The 21,334-nt window shown below is 39.3% G+C and overlaps 1 protein-coding gene across 1 annotated transcript in view; it reads right to left on the bottom strand.

The window, feature by feature from the left end:
- Positions 1-21,334, bottom strand: part of Top1 (DNA topoisomerase I) — an 84,772-nt gene that overhangs the window by 56,964 nt on the left and 6,474 nt on the right. Inside the window, 1 exon segment of the mRNA NM_001244034.1 lies at positions 305-407. Within this exon segment, the coding sequence (NP_001230963.1) occupies positions 305-407 (103 nt within the window).

The raw sequence follows: 21,334 nt of genomic DNA on the forward strand, positions 1-21,334 counted from the left end.
TTTTTTATCAAAGTAAGCTCTGTATGTTTGATTGAGCAGCCTGTTAGAACAGATCTATACCTCGGTTACTATGAAATGTATATCAAAAGAAAACTCAATGTGCTTGCTTTTACATCTTGATCTAAACAATAACATCCCAAGTGACGCCTGAATTATCAAAGCATTCTTTTTAACCACTCCACAAATAGTCAGTTTCTTACTTTGCTACCCATGCTATTGGCCTCACCTCAAGCTGATAGCCATCTATGGGAGCCAAGGTAGCCAACTCCCTATTGAGTGATGAGCCCTGTTGGTTACTCCTTACCTGTTGCTATGCTTTGACTTTTCCCGGTCCTTTTCCTTATCCTTCTTGTGCTCTTTATGCCGGTGTTCTCGATCTTTATGTTTATCTTTGTGTTTGTGAGAATCTGCAACCATAAGAGACAAGCCGGTTACAAGAAATCCTAAGTTATCTTTTGCCTGGCTACCTTAACAAACAGATGTAGAAACAGAAGTGAAATGGCAAAGCGGCCATAATAGCACATACTACTGGTAGAAGACTTCACAAAGACATCCCTTTGCCCTATCTCAAATCCAGGAACTTATGAGTAAGTAAGCACTCTACCACTAACAGGCCTCCATGGTTTCCTTTACTGCTGAGTGACATCCATTTTATGGGTACACGTAATTTATGACTCATGCTTGTGGACATTTGCTTCTAAATGAAATGCCTGGTCATATTAAAAAAGTACTTTTAACTTAAAGTGCTAAATTACATATTCCTAAGTGATTGTACTATCATATATATATGTCATGAACAATCATTAGAGTTCTTAGCTGCTAGAAATCATCAGTAACATCTAAAAATATCAGTCTTAGCTTTTTTTGTGTTTCTATCTTGCTATACAGCTCTGGCTGGCCTGAATTTTGTATGAGATCAGGCTGGCCTCAAACTTAAGAGATTTACCCACCCCTGCCTCTTGATTGCATCACACAATGCCTGGCTAATCATTGTCTTAATTTTTCCTACTCAGAAAGGTATACATTGTGGTGGCTTGAATAAGAATGATCCCCAGGGGCTGGAGAGATGGCTCAGAGGTTAAGAGCACCAACTGCTCTTCCAGAGGTTCTGAGTTCAATTCCCAGCAACCACATGGTGGCTTACAACCATCCGCAATGAGATCTGGTGCCCTCTTCTGGTGTACAGATATATATAGAAGCAGAATGTTGTATACATGATAAATAAAATTAAAAAAAAAAAAAAGAAGAATGATCACCATAGACTCATATATTTGAATGCTATTTGAAAATATTAAGGTGTGGCCTTGATGGAGGTGTGTCACCAGGGGTGGGATTTGAGGTTTCAAAGGCCCACTTCTCTTGACCCATGGATCAGGATGTAGCTCTAAGCTACTTCCTGCCTGCCCTTTTGCCTGTTGCTATGCTCCCCGACATGATGATGCTAGACTAAACCTAAGAAACTGTAAGCAAACCCACAATTACATGCTTTATTTTATAAGAATTGTCTTAGTCATGGTGTCTCTTCACAGCAAAAGAACAGTGACTAAGATATATCTATATAGATAGATAGATATAGATATAGATATATTACCTCAATGTGTTTTTTTAAAGATTTTTTTTTTTGTTTTACACATGAGTGTTTTGCCTGCATGTATGTAAATGCACTATGTGTGTGTGATGGGTCCCCGTAGAAGCCATAGGAGCATTGAATCCTCCGGAACTGGAGTCCTGAGAGCCAAGCCTAGGTCCTCTTCAAGTGCAAGTGCTCTTACCCACTAAGCTAGAACCCTCGTTGGTTTGTATCACTGTTTTTCTAATGATGTTTAATGAAGAATATCTGTGCTTATTGACTATTCACATACTTTGGTCAAGTATCTATTGTAATTTCACCCACAGTAGTGTTCGTATGTGTGTCTGTGTGAATCTGTATGCATCCTACTACTAAGTTGTACACACACTATTTATTTATTTATTTATTTATTTATTTATTTATTTATTTATTTCTGGGTTGTAAATTTTTTTGACAACATGTATCAAGATACTATGAATATTTTCTGTTAGTCATTGCTTGCTATTTTGTATGGATACCCTCCTTCTTACATTAGACACCAAAGTGTTAGGGATTATAAAAGTGAACTGTCATAATGAGCCTTTTGAAAAATTTTTGTGCATGGGTATGTATGTCTGTGTGCCATGTGCATGCAGTGTCTGTCTGTGGAGTCCAGAAATGGGAATCAAATTCTCTGGAACTGGAGTTATGAATGGTTGTTGAGCTGTGTGGATGCTGGGATTCAAATCCGGGTCTTCTGAAGAGCGATCTTAACTGTTAAGTTATCTCTGCAGCCCCCATAACCAGTCTTTAAAAAGGTGTCTAAATTTAATCAATTTCTCTCTTGGTATGAGCTTTTCTTACCAACTAACTGTCCTCCCCTACCCTCAGTTCTCTTACTGAAGCATTCTTTGTTTTGTTTTGATGTATGCTGATTGTATAAAATAGTGGGTTTCCACAGCTATACAATGAACTGAACTCTGGAACCCAGGTGCAGAGAGGGAGGAATGAAGATCAAAGTGCTCAGGGCCGGGCTGGTGAAACCCACACAAACAGCTGGCCTGAACAAGGGGGAGCACATGGACCCCAGACTGATGTCTGGGAAGCCAGCACTGGACTGATCTGAACGTGGATGTCAATGAGGAGGCCTCCGCACCCTATGGGGCCCCTGGTAGTGGATCAGTATTTTTCCCTGGCATAAGAAGGGATTTTAAATGGCTTCTTGGCCTTTTGGCTAAGATCAAATGTAGAAGGGACTTTGAGAGCCCATCCCACATGGAAGGATGCTCTCTCAGCCTGAACATATGGGGGAGGGCCTAGGCCCTGCCCAGGATGATATGACAGACTTTGGGGAACCCCCATGGAGGGCCTTACCATCCCTGGGGAGCAGAGGGGGAGGAGAGGGAGAAGGGATTGGCACGTGAAGCAAGCTTGTTTCTAATCTGAACTAATAAAAACATAATAAATAGTGGGTTTCATTATTTCTCTCCCCACTTTCTGTTGGTATTAGGGAAACTACAGGGCTACATCCTAGGCCTTATTTGTTATGATAAATCTTCCCGCCAAAGCTACCGAATGGATGAACAAAATAATACACAGACATATTAGGTACAAATGCTGCTTGGCCAATGACTAGGATTCTCATCTGTTAGCTCAGTCTTAATTATCATAAATCTATATATTTTATAAGACTTATCTTATCGGACACCTTCCATTGGTGTCCCTTCTTGCTGGTGGATCACATTGTGCCACTGGAGGAAGAGCACAGGGGCAAAGGGACACTTCCTGTTTCTCCTTGCTTAAATATGAGTCTCCTTGCTATGTCACTTCCGGCCTGGATCACCACTTCTCTAATACATTTCCCAGAATCCTCTTTGACTCCTAGTCCCGTCTAACTTGCTGCTTCATTGGCCAAACAGAACTTTATTCGACAATCAATAAGATAAACATACACAGAAGTACTTCCCCCTTCATCTGCTCTTTTCTGTCTAAATAAAAAGGATAACTTATCTTGCAGGCGTGGTCAGGCACACCTGTAGCCCTCATAGGCATGGTCAGGCACACCATTAGCCAGCCCCTAAGCAGGCGTGGCTACAGCATCCCCTACACTTATTATAACATTTCATACATGCATATAAAATACAGATATCGCCTCCTTCATTACCTGTACTCATCCCCACTCCCACTGGTTCTTTCCTATTCTCATTTACTCTAGTGTCTTTTAAGACCATATGAGGAAAAAAAACCCAGGATAGCCAAAACAACCCTGTACAATAAAGGATCATCTGGGGTTATCATCACTATCCTTGACTTCAAACTCAGTAGTAGAGCTATAGTAATGAAAACTGGTAATGGCATAAAAACACACAGGTGACCAATGTAATCGCATCAAAGACCCTGACTGATACCAATCCACATAATTAAGAACATCTAATTTTTGACAAAGAAGCTAAAAATATAAAATGGAAAACAGAAAGCATATTCAACAAATGGTGTAACTGGTAGATGAATGCAAATAGATTCGTATCTATCACCATGCACAAAACAAGTCGAAATGTATCATAGACCTCAATATAAATCCACCCACACTGAACCACATAGAGGAGAAAGTGGGAAATACCCTTGAAGGCATAGGCACAGGAGACCACTTCCTAAATAGAACACTAGCAGACACTGAGAGCAACAATTAATAAACAGGACTTCCTGAAACTGAGAAGCTTCATTTTGTAAGGCAAAGAACATGGTCAATAAGAAAAAACAGCTCCCTACAGAAAGGGAAAAGATCTTTCACCAGCCCTACATCTGACAGAGGGCTGATCTCCAAAATACACAAAGAACTCAAGAAACTAGACATTAAATAACCAACTAAAATACCAAATAACCCAATTTAAAAATGGAGTACAGCTCTAAACAGAGAATTCTTAACAGAACAATCTCAAATGGCAGAACGACATTTAAGAAATGCTTAACATCCTTAGTCATCAGGGAAATGTAAATCATCAAAACAACTCTGAGATACCATCTTACACATCAGAATGGCTAGGATCAAAAACACCAATAATAGTTTATGCTGGAGAGGATGTGGAGACAGGGAAACGGTGCTCCATTGCTGGTAGGAGTGCAAACTTGTACAGCCACTATGGAAATCAGTATGGCGCTCAGAAAATTAAGAATCAACTTACCTCGAGACCCTGCAATACCACTTTTGGACATATACCCAAAGGAGGCACATTCACACCACAATGACATTTGCTCAACTATGTTTATAACAACATTATTTTTAATAGTCAGATCTTGGAAACAACCTCAATGCCCCTCAACTGAAGAATGGATGAAGAAAATGTGGTAAATTTACACAATTGAGTACTACTAAATGGTAAGAAATAATGACATCCTAAAATCTGCAGGCAAATGAACAGAACTAGAAAAAACTATCCTTATTGAAGAGGTAACCCAGACCCAGAAGACAAATATAGTATGAACTCAGTCGTAAGTGGATGCCAGACATAAAACAAAAGATACCCAGCCTACAATCCACAACCCCAAAGAAGCTAGAATCCTCTTCCAGAAACAGATGGAAGCAGATGCAGAAATCTACAACTAACCAATAGGCCAACTTCCTGGAGTACAATCAAAGTGAGGGAGGAGCAAAATTATGAACAAAGGAGTAAAGACCATGATGGGGGAACCCACAGAATCAGCTGACCCAAGCTAGTGAGAGATCACTGACTCTTTCTGACAAACAGGGAACCTAGAAGGAACTAGACTCCCTTAATACAGGTGACAATGGTGCAGCTGGGGCAATGTATGAGACCACTGGGAGTGGGTCCAAGATCTAACTCTAATCCACAAACTGACTTAGTGGAGCCCATTCTATATGGAGTGATACCTTGCTCAATCCAGACACAGGGTGTGGAGGGTGGGGTGTGGAGGGGGCAGTGCCTTGGTCCTGCCTCAACAAGATGATGGGACAGACTTAGTAGACTTCCTAGGGGAGGCCTTATCCTCTCTGAGGAACAGGTGGTGGGGGGAGTAGTAGTAGGAGAGGGAGGGGGAACTGGGATTGGAATGTAAACAATAAAGTTTCAGCAAGGAAAAAGAAAATTAGAAAAAAAAAAGATGACATGAGGGAAACTTACAATATTGTGTGTATCTCTGAATCTGGCTTATTGCTGTGCACCTATATCCCAGCTTAATGAGAGATTCTATCTCAAAAAAAAAAAAAGAAAGAAAAAGAAAAAGAAAGAAAGAAAGAAAGAAAGGAAAAGAAGAAGTGAAAAGAAGTTTCAGTAAATAAAAGTTACTTGCTGCTCTTTAAGATAGATAACAGGAGTTCAGTTCACAGCACCCATATTTGGGGCAGCTCACAGTGTCCTGTAATTCCAGCTCCTGGAGATCTTAACACCCTCTTGTGGCCTCCAAGGACATCTATACTCATACATACACATGAAAGTTATAAAAAAAAAAATAAGGCAGAGAGAGCCAATGAAGACATCTGACACTGACCTGCAAATGCACATGTGCCCTCCCATCCGTGTCTACAATTCAATGCTAGTATATAGCATGCAACATAGTAAAAGGCACTGAACTAACTTCCTTCTTATTCTCTCCTTTATCTAGTGGAAACCAGTTACCCCACTCGAAGCACACTCAAGACACATCTGGTAAGGAACTGATGCTTCCTTCTAACAGCCATGTGAAGAAATAATCTTAGAAGTGAATGCTCTACCACCCAATTTTGCCTTCAAATGTCTGTAACTCAGGGTGACATGCACATTTTATGAAAGACTTTTTAAAAAATGAATTCTTGAATTCAGCTAGCCTCCCCAGAAGTTGGTACTATAAGGCACGTAACACTATGCCTAGCTTAATCAACTAAATTTGAAGTAGCATGCTTCACAGCAATAAGATTAAGTATAAAGTATTGCTGACCTGCAGCTAAAGAAATACTTGGCATAACTGAGTATCTATTCTATACCAGGCCCCAACGAAAGAGGAGCATTAACATTTGCAAGATCCTGTCCCTAGGGTTCTAAGAAATTCCCATTCCACAAAGATGGGAATAAATCATCAGTGTTGGAAGGCTGAACTCAAATCTTCCATGCAGTGTACAGAACAATCCAACTTCTAAGTCTTCACTCTCCAGTCTTAAAATGCTGAGTCAATCAAGATAAAATATATGCACCAGAACTACAACATGAAATAAAAGTTTTGTTTATAGCCAGAAATCAGTAAACAGGCTTCAGAATGTTGAATGTTAAGATCTACTATTATGGGGTTGGAGAGATGGCTCAGAGGTTAAGAGCACTGACTGTTCTTCCAGGTCCTGAGTTCAATTCCCAGCAACCACATGGCGGCTCACAACCATCTGTAATGAGATCTGGTGCCCTCTTCTGGCATGCAGACATACATGCAGACAGAACACTGTATACATAATGAATAAATAAAACTAAAAAAAAAAAAAAATCTACTACTATGACTCAAGGGCATACCAGGAGTGGTTTGAATAGGTATGGCTCCCATGGACTCATGTGTTTGGATGCTTGGCTCATAGGGAGTAGCACTATTAGAAGATGTGGCCTTAGCCAGGCATTGGTGGTGCACGCCTTTAATCCAGCACTCGGAAGGCAGGCGGATCTTGAGACCAGCCTGGTCTCCAGAGCCAGTGCCAGGATAGGCTCCAAATCTACACAGAGAAACTCTGTCTTGGAAAAAAACAAAACAAAAAAAAAAAAAAAAAAGGATGTGACCTTTTCAGAGTAGGTACAGCCTTCTTGGAGGAAGTGTGTCACTGTGGACGCAGGCTTTGAGGTCTTATATACTCAAGCTACACCCAGTGTGGCAGTCTCCTGCTGCCTATGGATCAAGATGTAGAACTCTCAGCTCCTCCAGCACCATGTCTGCTTGCACACTGCTTCCTGCCATAAGGATAATATACGAAATCTCTGAAACTGTAAGCCAGCCCCAATTAAATGTTTTTCTTTCTAAGTGTTGCCGTGGTCATGGTGTCTCTTCACAGCAAACCCTAACTAAGACAGCAGGGAAATAATATCTGAGAAGAGGGGACAAAAAAGCACTTGTTTATGTAATTCAACAAATCCTTGAAGATATACAAAAAGACTAGCAGACAGACATCAAAATAGTGAATGTAATAATTTTAAAATTTAGAAATTTTGAACTTGAGTATGTTTCATCTTATGAACTACTTCTACAATAAAGTTAAAGATTAGCAAACTTTAAAATTTATTTTGTCAGGGCGTTGGTGGGACATATCCTTAATCCCAGCACCTGGAGGCAGAAGACAGGTGGATCTTTATGAGTTTGAGGCCAGTTCTCGTCTACCGAGTGAGTTCCAGGACAGGCTCCAAAACAATACAGAAAAATCCTGTCTCAGAAAACCAAAAAATTTATTTTGAAGCTGGGCCTGATAGTATACACTTTAATCTCAGCACTCAGGAGGCAAAGACAGGCAGACCTCTGAGTTCAAGGCCAGCCTGGTTATAGAGAAACCCTCTTAATAAATAAATAAATAAATAAATAAATAAACTTCATTTATGTCAAGTACAAATGCAAGTCACTAAAAATAGCATTGAAATACAAATTCAGAATAGTTCCTAGTATATTTCACATATATTAACTTTCTGAAATGTACAAAATTCAAAATCAATTTTAAAACCAGGTCTCCAACCTTTGAAAACAGGGAGAAAATTAGGGCTGCTGGCAAATAATTCCATGGACACAAATAAGAGCTAGGCCAAAAATACAAACTCAAAGTCTATCTAGTATATTCTCAAACTGTGCTACAAATGCTGTGACAGATTAAAAAAAAAAATTCTTGATTAAAATCTCTATAGCTGGCAAAGAAGTTCAGCTGGAAAAGTGCCTGCTGCCAAACCTGACAATTATGTGCAAAATTACTTCCACAGGTTGTCTTCTGACCAGAACATGTGTTCCATAGTCCCCATACAATTTAATTGAAAATGTAATAAAACATATGAATGTCTGTTGAATTCTACAAATCAATTCAGTTGAGTTGTACAAGGTAGACTTGGCTATCTAAAGACAAATGATACCAAAGTAGATTTGAATCAGTACACAAGTAGCACTGCCCACATAGAAAGCAGATGTTAAATAATCATTTAACATTTAAAAAACTAAATAATTTACTGACTTAACTGAAGAAGTGATCTGTACATTAGATAAACCAGAAGTTGAAACCTCTAGCCTGGCAGAAGTAGTGCACATCTTTAATCCCAGCACTTGGGAGGCAGAGCAATCCCTGAGAGTTCAAGGCCAGCCAAGGCAACAGAGTGAGTTCCAAACCTACCAGAGCTACACAGAAGCCCTGTCTCAAAAAACCCAACCAACCAACCAACCAAACAAACAAAAAAACTCAAAAAGATACATACTGAAGTTATTTCTGAATAAATTGGGATGGGATCAAGACCAATAAAATACTAGCAAAAGCTGCCAGTCATTGAAGCAAAGTGACTGGTACATAGGAGCATCAAACTACCATGTTAAAAAATGTGTGTATCTTTGAAACTTTACATTAATAAACAGGATCTCTAAGCATTTTCCTTTCTTGTAGTGGCACCTTGTTCCACCACTAGACCTGCGGTGGTAGCCACAGCTTAGGGTGTGGTTTCATGTCGTGTCCAGACATGACCCCTTATAAGGAAGAGGAGGAGATGGCTCCCCAAATAAATACCTGTTAAATCTTTATCTGGGTATTTGTAGACTACTTAAACCCACCTTCACTTTCTAATCCTTTTTTGTTGTTGTTATATAAAGGTAAAAGAAGAAAATGAACCTAATTACAAGAGAAAATTTGCATTAAAGAGGCAAAGAATAAAAAATAATTTTGTTTGGGATTGGGGCTAAGGAACAAATCCAAAAACATTGGCAAGTTTTTCTATTGAGTTATATCCCCAGACCTTGCATTTTTTAATAAGGTCTTGCTATATAGTTCAAGCTGTCTGTAAAACTCAAGTCGTCCTGCCTCCGCCTCCTGAGTACTGGGTTAACAGACCTTTGCCACCACACAAGGTGCCAAAAGATAAAGTTTAATAGATAATATTAACCCAGGGTCAGAGTGTTCTATTCTAGGTTGACAGCTACTTTAATCTGAAAAAGAACAAAAATAAATCATACTGAGGGAAAGCTAGCTGAAAAGGGTGTGTATAAGGGAAAAGAAAAATTACTAGCTAGTAACAACCCAGAAGACAAAGATAGCAAAGAGACTAAGAACAATGGAAAAAAAACATGCAAGTGCAAAGCTGAAATCAGTTCTAAGAATCCCATGTATAAAGAGTGAAAAGGAAGAGTAAAAGAAAATTTTCATCTTAAGATTCTAAGAATAGAAGAACAAGAGGCCCTAGTAAAAACAGAAAGTTATGCCCCAAAACTGAGACTTTGTGTCTAAATGATGCCAAGTATTTAAGGCAATAGCGGGGGCACCTGACAAAGATGCTGGTCTAAGGAGGAGATAGGATGTAGAAAGTAAAGTCAGTAAGAGCACAGAAAACTATCAGTGCATAGTGGAAATACTTGTTTGTACAGAATATACTCAAGACTTTAAAGATTAAGTATCCTCCTGGAATTTGTCAAAGAATGTCTATTGTGAAAACAATGTGACTCCAAATATCTATCAAATGCAAAGAGAACTGCAATAAACTTGACAGACAGCTAAGAAATTAAAGGTGTCAACCACTGTGTACTATATCACCATAAAATCTTATTCACAGTGAATTCAGTTACCCAATGGTTGTTATGTGCATTCCACTTGAGTTTATGCAGAAGATATGCATGCTGGGTCACACACACACACACACACACACACACACACACCACACACACACACACACACACACACACACACACACCACACACAACACACACACACACACACAACACACACACACAACACACACACACACACACCAACACACACACACACAACACACACACACACACACGCTAACTCGTAACAACAACACCTTTTCAATTCTTAGCATTTGAAAATGCTACATGAAACCACAAAGACCCCTATAGTCAATGAAAAAACCTTAGTGTGACACTACTTCACTACAATTTAAATAAAATTACTCCAGAAAGACATATTTAAATGAATAAATAGAAGAGACCAGAAATCAACATCTCTTGTTATTATTACCTAAAGTATTCCTCTCTGAGGTTGAAAGGCTTTTAAGGAAAGAAACTTCCAGGTCCTGAGTTCAGTTCTCAGCACTAATGTTGGATGAGCTCATAACTGCCTGGATTCCAAGGACACAGGCATATATATACACAAAAAAAAATAAAGCGGAAAGAACCAATTTCCAAATGAAGATCTTCCATTTTTTCCCACGTTAAGAGTTGTTTCTACCTAGCATTACAGAGGATTTTCCAATTAGCAAGCAAACTTAAAGGGATCCTTGTACCAGACTCAGATTTACATTGTGAGAGCTAATTTAATTTATAACCATTACATGTATTCTTAAGTTCAAAGCACCCTACTAAAGCCTGATCAGATGAGGACTCTGTACTCAAAGACTTTACAATCTAATCATGTAATTAATATATGAACCTAAAGAGCCAAGGCACACAAGAGAAAGGAACAGTAGAACAGGAGCCAGAAACATGGAGACTCTCAACATGTTGTCATTTTTTTAATTTTTTTTTTCATTTATCTTACATACCAACTAATTTCCCCTACCTCCTCTCCTCCTGTTCCCTCCCCACATCCACTCCTCCATCTCCACTCAAGGGGCAGGCCTCCCATAGGAGTCAACAAAGCATGGCCCATCAAGTTGAGGCAGAACCAAGTTCTTCCCCCTGTATCAAGTTTGGGCAAGGCAAGCCAGCAATGTGGCCACCAAAGGTAGTAACTATTACTAAATATGCATTTTGCTTAATTTGATATCTTTGAAAATAAAGTATACCTAGTTGGTACATGGCATCCTTATGACAACAGTATTCCACAATGTCTAACTCATGTGCTTTCATGATCCTTCCTCTTCTGAGCCACCAGTACTACCTTCAAGGTGTCTCTAGACTTTAGAGTCTAGAGGGAGGATAAAGGAATGACAGCAAAGTTATGAGGGAAAACTTCCAAAACACAAGTGACAAGTGAAAGGAGGCAATCTCAGAAGAAAGACTAGCACTAAGGATACAACAAAGAGTTAAGAAAAAGAGTAAGGGCTGGAGAGATGGCTCAGAGGTTAAGAGCACTGACTGCTCTTCCAGAGGTCCTGAGTTCAATTCCCAGCAACCACATGGTGGCTCACAACCATCCGTTATGAGATCTGGTGCCCTCTTCTGGTGTGCAGATATACATGGAAGCAGAATGCCGTATACATAATAAATAAATTAAAAAAATCTTAAAAAAAAAAAAGAAAAAGAATGAGAAAATTAAGACTATAACAGAATTTCTGTATTATCAACTTTCAAAGAGTAATTTATTGATGTTTTTAACTATTTAAATTCTTGTTGCTTTTATTTTTCTACGTTTACTTCTTATTTTGTGTTTGTAAGCTACTTCCCTCCTGCCACTAGGTGAGTCCCAGGGGTTGAATTCAGGTAGAAGCAGCAGCTTGGGCTAAATCTTACTAGAAGGTAAGAGGGAATTATGAGAAGTAACACGCAATCTTGGCAGATGGGCCATCTGCAATGAAAAACGGGCAACAGCAGCTAGTCACTATCATCATTGCTGAAACATTCATCCTCTCATGACTGATCAAAATTAAGTAAGATGTACTTCCCTGTCAGTGAGGAAATGATGGAGTTGATTCTTGTCAGAAGTATATTAAAAAGTAAAGTCTAATACATTTTATGATTCAGAACCTAGGTTCAAAACCCAGCACTGCAAATTGGTTAACTAAATCCCAGTTATTTATGTTTACCTAAGTCATTTGGTTCCCAAAAGTTTATTTTTTAAGTTATAGAAATACTCATTTTTCTTGTAGTTCTAGAATCCTAATCCTCTTAGACAAAAAGGAAGCACACCTAGAAATAAGAAACATCTGCATCAAATAAATCTGACAAAATCTGGTCTGTTGAAAAAGAAAATCTCCCAAAGCTGACCTAATCTCTAGATGATAATGGAGCTGGAGATTTGTAAACCAAGTTCCCTCTAGCCTCATCTGGCCAAATAAAGTCTTCTTTTCCATAAGAAAAATCAACACACAAATTATATGGGGGAAAAAAAAAAGTCAAACCTACAAAACCTTAGAATAAGATGGCTGAGGTAGAGCACACCTGTAGTCCCTTTAGTGACTTAGGAGTTGAAGGATGACTACTTGAATCCAAAGGTTCCCTGGGTAGTAAATAGTGAGAACCTGCCCTCTCAAAAGAATGATGGCACAGAATCATAGTTAAATCCCACCACCACAGAGTTCTGAAAGACATTAGAGGAAACAGACTTGCTCTGCAGTTAAAATGTATGACCTTGAATGCAAACCATTTAACTTTTACTTAAGAAGGAAGCATAGAAGCTGGAACGCCTTCAATCCCAGCATGAGGAAGACAGATCTGAGTTCAAGGCCAGCCTGGTCCACAGAGTGAGTTCCAGGACAGACAAAGCTGCATAAAGAGAAACACTATCTCAACATCCCTCACCCCCACCATCCATAAAAGAAGGTAGCATAGAAAAGGTCTCAGGAGCTTCACATCTCTGCTCATCATAAACATGGTATCTGTATCCTTGGCAAAAAATGTTCCTCTTTGATAGATGAAATAAGTATTACTTAATCATCTTCATTATTAATTTATATAGAACTGAGAGCTTAGTCACACTGCATACAAGTTAAGAGTTCTGGCTCTATATGCACTTGAAGCAGGAACCATACCCTAGTCACCTTGCCTGATAAGGCAACATTGGATAAAAAAAGATGTTTCATTACTTTCCCTATACTGAAATCTTGAAAATGACTTTACAAAGAAACAGAATTTTGGCCTCATCTAACAATCCTATACTCAGAAATCCTGTGCTCAGAGTAATTTCCAGACTGGTCCAGGGAGATGGCTCAGCATGTACTAGTGCTAGCCACAACCAGAGAACCCATATAAAACACCAGATGCAGAGGCAGGCACCTGTTATCTCAACACTCTCATGACAAGACAGGTGGCAGATATAGGAAAATCACCCTTAGAAGTTTGTGAGTCAGCAGCAAACACAAGAGACCCCACCTCAAAGCTATTCTCATTTCTCATTTCCAGAAACACACTTTATATACATACAACACACATGCTCTTTGTGCACCCAAAATTAATGTTTTGTATTGTTTTTAAAGAATTCCTAAGAAAATACCGGTTAAAAATCCCTCTTGCAGTGCATGCTTGTATTATTTTAGCTGTAGTCTGTAGGTGTCCACCGAACAAAGTAGCCAAGCCTATATTCCTCTTAAGAACTTTAATGCAGTCATGCTCAATACAAACAAACATTTATACTTTCTAAGAGGAAATACAGGCTTGGGTGTGTGAGACTCAATGGTACTACATTTGCCTAGCAAACCAATTCCATCTTGTAGAAACAACAAACATTAATAATTGTAAAACTACTTCACAATCTTTGAGATTTTTAAAGTAGTCAAATCAAGGCATGAGAAGAGACTTCTGCTTCCATAAAAACAAAGAATGGAGAGACAGCTTTCTGGTACAAAGAAGGGAACTCTGAGCCATGTTTGAAGCCTACCCCCACAGGCCTGGCTGTGCTGGAACTTACCAGGCTGGCCTCTGCCTCCCAAGTGCTAAGATTAAAGGCACCCACCGAGCCTGGCCTGGAGCCAGATTCTTCAACTTTTCATGACAGACTTTGAGATGTTATTATAGCAGTTACTATAGTAAGACCTCCCTCCTCAAACACAGTAAGTACTCAAGTCTGGTGTACTTACTGTAAACTATCAAAACAAGTCTGTAAACTATCAAAGGCTGCCTTCCTCAAGAAGGTACATACAGCACTTTTGTCAAAGAAAAATTTCTATTCCTGACATACAAATATACAACCATTCACAAAATGGATATTGGAGCCACATGTGATGGCCCTTAAGCGTAATCTCAGAACTTGGGAGGCAGAGACAGGTGGCCTGAGAATTGGAGGCCAGGCAGTGATAATTAACAAGACCTTGTCTCAAAAAAAGACAATGGCGTGAAGAATGACATTAAAATATGCTGGTGGTTCGATGTGGAAAAAAAAAAAAAACAGACAGTGGCTTCCTGGGCTTGGTGGCACATGCCTTTAATCCCAATGGCTCAGAACAGGTGGATCCTTGTGAGATGGAGGCCAGCCTACATAATGTATCCAGGCCAACCAGGGCTACATAGCAAGACCTTGTCTCCAAAACAAATGAATGAATAATACATCAATAAATGAACTTCAACAGCCGTTCTCAATCTGTGGGTCACGACCCCTTTGGGGCTTCAATCCTTTTCAGAGGGATTGCATATCAGATATTTACAATTCCTAACAGTAGCAAAATTACAGTTACTAAGTACCAATGAAATAATTTTACAGTCAGGGGGTCACCTCAACATGAGGAACTCTATTAAAGGGTTGCAGCATTAGGAAAGTAGAGAGCTATTGGCTTAGAATGTAGCTCAGTGGTAAAACACTTGGCACTTGTCTAGCATGTACAAGGCCTTGGGTTTGCCTCACATAACCACAAAACAACATAATAGACAATGAAACCATTTGACTGAACAGACTAATTTTTTAAAAAAGATATTGATCAGCTCATTATTTTAAAGCTTACTCTTCCTCCCATAGAACCACACCAGAAAGCTGGAGTTTACATAAATCAATATTATACTTAATACTGTGCACTTGTATTTTCTATTGCTTTACAAATGTGGTAACATACCAGGAATATGTGAATCTCCCCAGAAACTAAGAAGCCTGAAAGCATATCGTCATTAAAAGGAAAGAACAGTGAAAAAAAATCCCACCCTCTTTCCAACAGTCTCAATGCACACTTTAAGAATGTTGGCTTACTTTTAGTCTAGATCCATTTTAATGGTGGCTAATTCAAGTGAATCCACAGTACAGTTCTTATTTTACATTATTTCTCATTGAGAATGTTTTCAAAATTCTAGGACATAATAACAACTCTTTCAAAGTCAGAAGACACAGGCAGTAGTTCCTAGGTAAAGAAAGGCTCTAAGAATTCTGGAACTGAAAAAAGGAGAGAAAAAAGTTGGAAGGATTCACTTCTAAAGCAAACCATGGGCTGGAGATGTGGTTAATCAGCAGAGCACTTGTGTAGCATGTGTGGGTGAAGCCCTGGATTCAATTCTCAGTACTATAAAAATAAATGAACAAATAGCAACATAGCACAAACATACACACAGCATGCATACCTTTAAGAATACAAGAATTAGCTTGGGTGGTGGTGGCGCAGGTCTTTAAACCCAGCACTCAGGAGGCAGAGGCAGGAGGATCTCTGTGAGTTCAAGGTCAGCCTGGTCTACAGAGCTAGTTCCAGGATAGCTAGGGCTACACAGTGAAAATCTGTCTTAAAAAAATATATATATACATAAGAATTAAGCCAGGGGTGGTGGTACATACCTTTAATTACAGCAAAGGCAAGCAGATCTCTGTTACTTAGAGGCAAGGCTGGTCTGCATAGTAAGTTCCAGAGCAGTTAGAGCTACACAGTAAGACCCTGTCTCAAAAAGGCTGGTGGGAGGGGAGTGTAGAGAGGTTGCAGTGGGATGCTGGAGAGACGGCTCAGAGGTTAAGAGCACTGGCTGCTTTTTCAGGGGACCCTAGTTCAACTTCTAGCACCTACATGGCAGCACACATCTGTCTAATTCCAGATCCAGGGCTTCTGATACCCTCACACAGACACATTTAAGAATAGCACAGTCCAGTATCAAATTACTTAAGATCCATCACAAACAGAAACTTAGTCTAAGGGATATTTTACTACAGCCATGATATCCCAGAGTTGTCACTCAGGCTCCCCTGTACCTTGTTCTGTTTCACATTTAACTCAAGACTGTGGCATCTAACAGTAGACTCCTTGCTCTACAGTTTAATTACGAATTACACAACTGTGAACTAATTAACACCTGCGCCTAAATTTCTACAGTAGGAGTAGTGACTACCGAGCCCTTCAAACATTGCTTGAGTAATAGCAATTGATTAAATATCTGCCATTTGTTTCACCTCAGTCTTCCTACCCTATTCTCCAAAAATGATTATATTTGAAGCTAAACCTAGAGGAAATTGGATCTATTTCTAGTCGTTATACAATTTACTCAAGTTAAGATCTCACCTATCTGTTACTGTCAAGGCTGCAATACCATTTTGTTTCAGCAGATTAATATGTTTTAGCTAGTTGTGAGTCCAATTATTTATAAGCTATAGTCTACACCCAACATGGGCATGCAAGTGAGAAAACAATCCTGACTGGGATGCAGGAAGGAACATAGTTCTAATCTGATTTTACTAAAAGTTAACATAGGAGACACAATCTTAGATTCCCTATCATTTATAGTGTAGTGTTTTAACTTAATCTGAGTAAACTTGGTATAGGAAACATGCTAGAAGCTAACATGCTAGAAGCTAAGTAACCATTTTAAAGGATGCTGATCCATGAAATAGTATAAATTTAAGCCAACCTATTTTGCCAAATATAAAATAGACAAACTATTTCATAGTTTCAGGGACAGAGATAAAATAAGAACTCATTCTATTCAGGACTTTAAATTTTCTCTTTTGTTTAGCACTAAAGAAGTCAAGTAAAATAAGGACCTGCCTGAATTTCTAAGTGATACATTGTCTTAGCACATCATCTAGGATAACTCAATATAAACATATAGATGAGGAATGGAATTCATTCAAACTTCTTACATACTAAATCCGCACTGGACTTCAGATTTCTTGCGAAGTTACAGAACCCCCTATTCCAAGCAAAATATAAACTATCTCTTGGGTTGTTATCTACATTTATTTTATAGAGCTGTGCAGTCTTAATGACAGCAACCAGTCACATGTGACTAATTTAAATTCAATAAAATGGAAGGCTGGGGGGCAGCACTACCTTGCATGTTGATGTCTTGCAACTCCAACATTGTAGCTATTCCTGGGCATCTGCTGTACCAGCTACCAGCTGCCATGAGTTGGCCTGGTAGGCTACACCAGCCAAGTTCTGAGCATGAACTTTGAGCGGCGGCATGCCAATGGAAGCCAGGTGCCCAGGCACAGATGGAGTTCTTATAGCAGGCCAGCCTCCCATGCTCTGACTTGACGCCCTATTCAGGATAAATATCTGTACCACAATAGAAAACAGCAGGTACAGCTGCTGCACTGCAGCTCTGCCACCAAAAATGCCTTTGTGTACCAAGGGAGTACAACTGTGGAGCCTGGCAGTGTCATGGCCCTGAGGACTCTGATTAGATTGGATGACCATGATATTCCAAGAAACCCTCATGAAAACACAGTGCCACCTACTAGGATGGACAGTGACATTCAGAAGCATTCATTAAGTGACACTAATGTCCCACTTGACAATTTGGGGCTAGACACCATGTGACAGAAGGTGAGAGGACTCAAGAAAATAGATCACACTGGGGAAATACAGAGAATCTGACTAATGACAAGGGACTGAAGAGACCTGTTATAGAAGACAAATTGATGTATGGTGAGAAGCAAGAAATCTTAGGAAAACCACCACTCAAATCACTGGGGCAAATTAAGGCCCTAAGGAAGGGTCTCTCATCTCAGCTAATCAGCTAAAGATCCTTCAAGAATACCTACAATATGGTTCTAAGGAATACACCCACACTGTAGATTTTTCTTTGGGCCACCAGATCACAAAAAAGGACAGAGACTTATTGTTAATTAGCCTATTTATATTAATCTATATTTTGTCTCATGGCTTTTTATTTATCGTCCATCTTGCACCTCCTATTTCCTTTCCGTGTCCTCTGGCATCTCTTACACTGAGATTCATCTCCTCTTTCTCTCTGCCTGCAAGTCCTATCTAACCTCTTCCTGCCTAGTTACTGACCATTCAGCTCTGTATTAAAATAATCACCTTATTTGCTAAGGCACCTTAGCAAAGACACATATTTACAATGTACAAAAAGATTATTCCCCCTCAGGGGAATAAATTTGGGGTGTCTTTCTTCCCTATTAAAAGCCTGATATGACAAACAGCTACCATACTGGACAAGAAAGAATAGGATTTTGCTAGAAACTTGGGATCAAAACATTCCGTGACCTCCTTTGCATAGTGGCAATTGATAATTCCTTGTCCTGACTCCCTAACTAGCATTCTGACCTACCTGTTGAAGCTGAAGCATTTTCCTGCATGGCATGCTCTACCCAAGTGGGCCATTACAATGTAGCCAAGGATGGCCTGATTTTCCTTCCACTTTCTTCACCCATTGGCATTATTAAGTATGCACCACCACACCTGGTATATTTACTTACTTAAACTAGAATGGAGTTAGCGTTAAGCTTTTATAAATGTACATTTAAAAACAATGTTCTGGTCTTTAAAAAAAAATTCCTTGGACTATAAGCAACTAATAACCACTGAGAGAGGGAGAAGTAGTCTCTTAGAAATGAGCACCCCCCCCATTGGTTATCTATCACAAAATGGTCAGCTCTGAAATCATATATACACAAGCAACACACATACATGCACACAAGCACACACCCTTGTAAGCCTTGTAGCTTGACTAACAGAATATCTTAATCTAATGAAGCAAAATATACATCCTAGCCAATTAAGAAAGTGAAGGCCTATGCCGGGTGGTGGTGGCGCACGCCTTTAATCCCAGCACTCGGGAGGCAGAGACAGGCGGATCTCTGTGAGTTCGGTCGCAGCCTAGTCTATAAGAGTTAGTTCCAGGACAGCCTCCAAAGCCACAGGGAAACCCTATCTCGAAACACACACACAAAAAAAATGAAGGAAGGCCTAAAAGAAACTTCCATTTTACGGGCCACCAGTACTAATGAGGACCATGTGGGTTTCCTAAAGACACACTAACACAGATTTTCAGTATAATACAGAATCAACTTCTTGGAGTAGGACTAGAATCATGTATCTCTACCAAGCACTCATACCTTACAAGACTGAAAAAATAGTAGACCCTTCACAAGTTAAGAGTAGAAATGGGACTAGAATACCAAGTTCTATTAACTAGTTCAAAGATCAAGCTATTGAGCAAATGATCAAGAATTCAAATTTCATTTCCCTTAAACTCTCTATATCTATACTCTACAGTGGGTAAAAGCCTGCATTAGAAAAAGACGGCAAGAAAAAGCGGCACGTTAAGTTTTAAATACAACCCTACTATGCATTTTCCCACACAGAGGTCAATACAACCATACATCATTAAGATTCATCTTCCTAGTTTTTCCCATATATTTTAAGAACCATTTTCCATGACAAAATCTTCAAAAGGCTTTAAGGGTTTCTTAAAATTAGATCCCATTCTATAATCTCCAGTTACTATAACCTACCAGCAACTGAATATTAATTTTGCAGTCTGAGCCTGTTGTCTTTCTGATCAATGGTACAAGGTCTTAAATATCTATTAGGTTTAATCTAGTGAAGCACTCCTAAATGACTTTTATTTCCTTAGAGTAGTATTTTAAAAATAACAAATTCAAAGACAACTCAATATTCAGCATTAACTAGACTTATATGTCACTGTGGAAATTTCTTGACTATGTAATTTTTTTCATTATCTCACAAATACCTATCTTCTGATACACATATTAACATGTACTTTGCTACCAAATTCTTTAATATATGCTTTAATTTAGGGTTTTTTGTTTATTTTGTTTTTGCAGTACTGGAGACTGAAGCGTACACATACTAGATAAGTGCTCATGCTGAGCTGTAGTAACAGCCTTTTTTTTTTTTTTTTTTTTTTTAAACAGACAGAAGCAACTCTGGAATGAAGAGCACAAAACCAGCCAATAGTGTGCAGGGGCAAAGTGGCAGGGTGGGTGAAACAGAGGAGTACCTTACAAGGGACAGGGTCTCTGTTTCTCTCCAAAGTATATGAGAGACTAAAGGGAATAAATGAGCAGACACAGAGAAGAAGCAGAGTCTCTACATTGGGCCTTGAGGCTTCCTGTATTTCCATAGGCTCAACTAGTCACAGAGAAATGAAATCTGGGAAATCGAACGAAGCAGACAAGCCATCATGTGGTATTCTGAGCCATCACCAGGCTTAAGCCTAATGTGATATAAAAGGAATGACTCCTTTTACAATGGGTAGATGGGTACAGAACAGAAAGCTCAGTTAAGACAAGGAAAAGATGTAACCAACTCTAGTTATAAACTACAAATTTATTGTGTAAATGTGGGGAAGATTTAGAATATTAACAGGAAATACCAGTCAGTGAGGGATAATCCCAACACTAGCTCTACTCCAAATCTAACATTGATAAAGATCTACTGGGGCATGGCAACACACGCCTTTAATTACAGCAGGTATACATAGTGAATCCCTATCTCAAAAAAAAAAAAAAAAAAAAAAAAAATCCATTTTAGAATACATGCAATCTCACCGGGCGGTGGTGGCACACGCCTTTAGTTCCAGCACTCAGGAGGCAGAGGCAGGTGGATCTCTGTAAGTTTGAGGCCAGCCTGGTCTCCAGAGCGAGTGCCAGGATAAGCTTCAAAGCTACAGAGAAACCTGGTCTCGAAAAAACAACAACACAACAATTAGTTCCCCTCCTTCCACCTCCATTGCTGATTAACAGCACAACTACCAACTACAAAGAAATATAGGAGATACTATAAAGATATGGGTAAACTTAGG

This window comes from Cricetulus griseus, chromosome 6, assembly GCF_003668045.3.
Source record: "Cricetulus griseus strain 17A/GY chromosome 6, alternate assembly CriGri-PICRH-1.0, whole genome shotgun sequence".
In the NCBI taxonomy this organism is placed as follows: domain Eukaryota; kingdom Metazoa; phylum Chordata; class Mammalia; order Rodentia; family Cricetidae; genus Cricetulus; species Cricetulus griseus.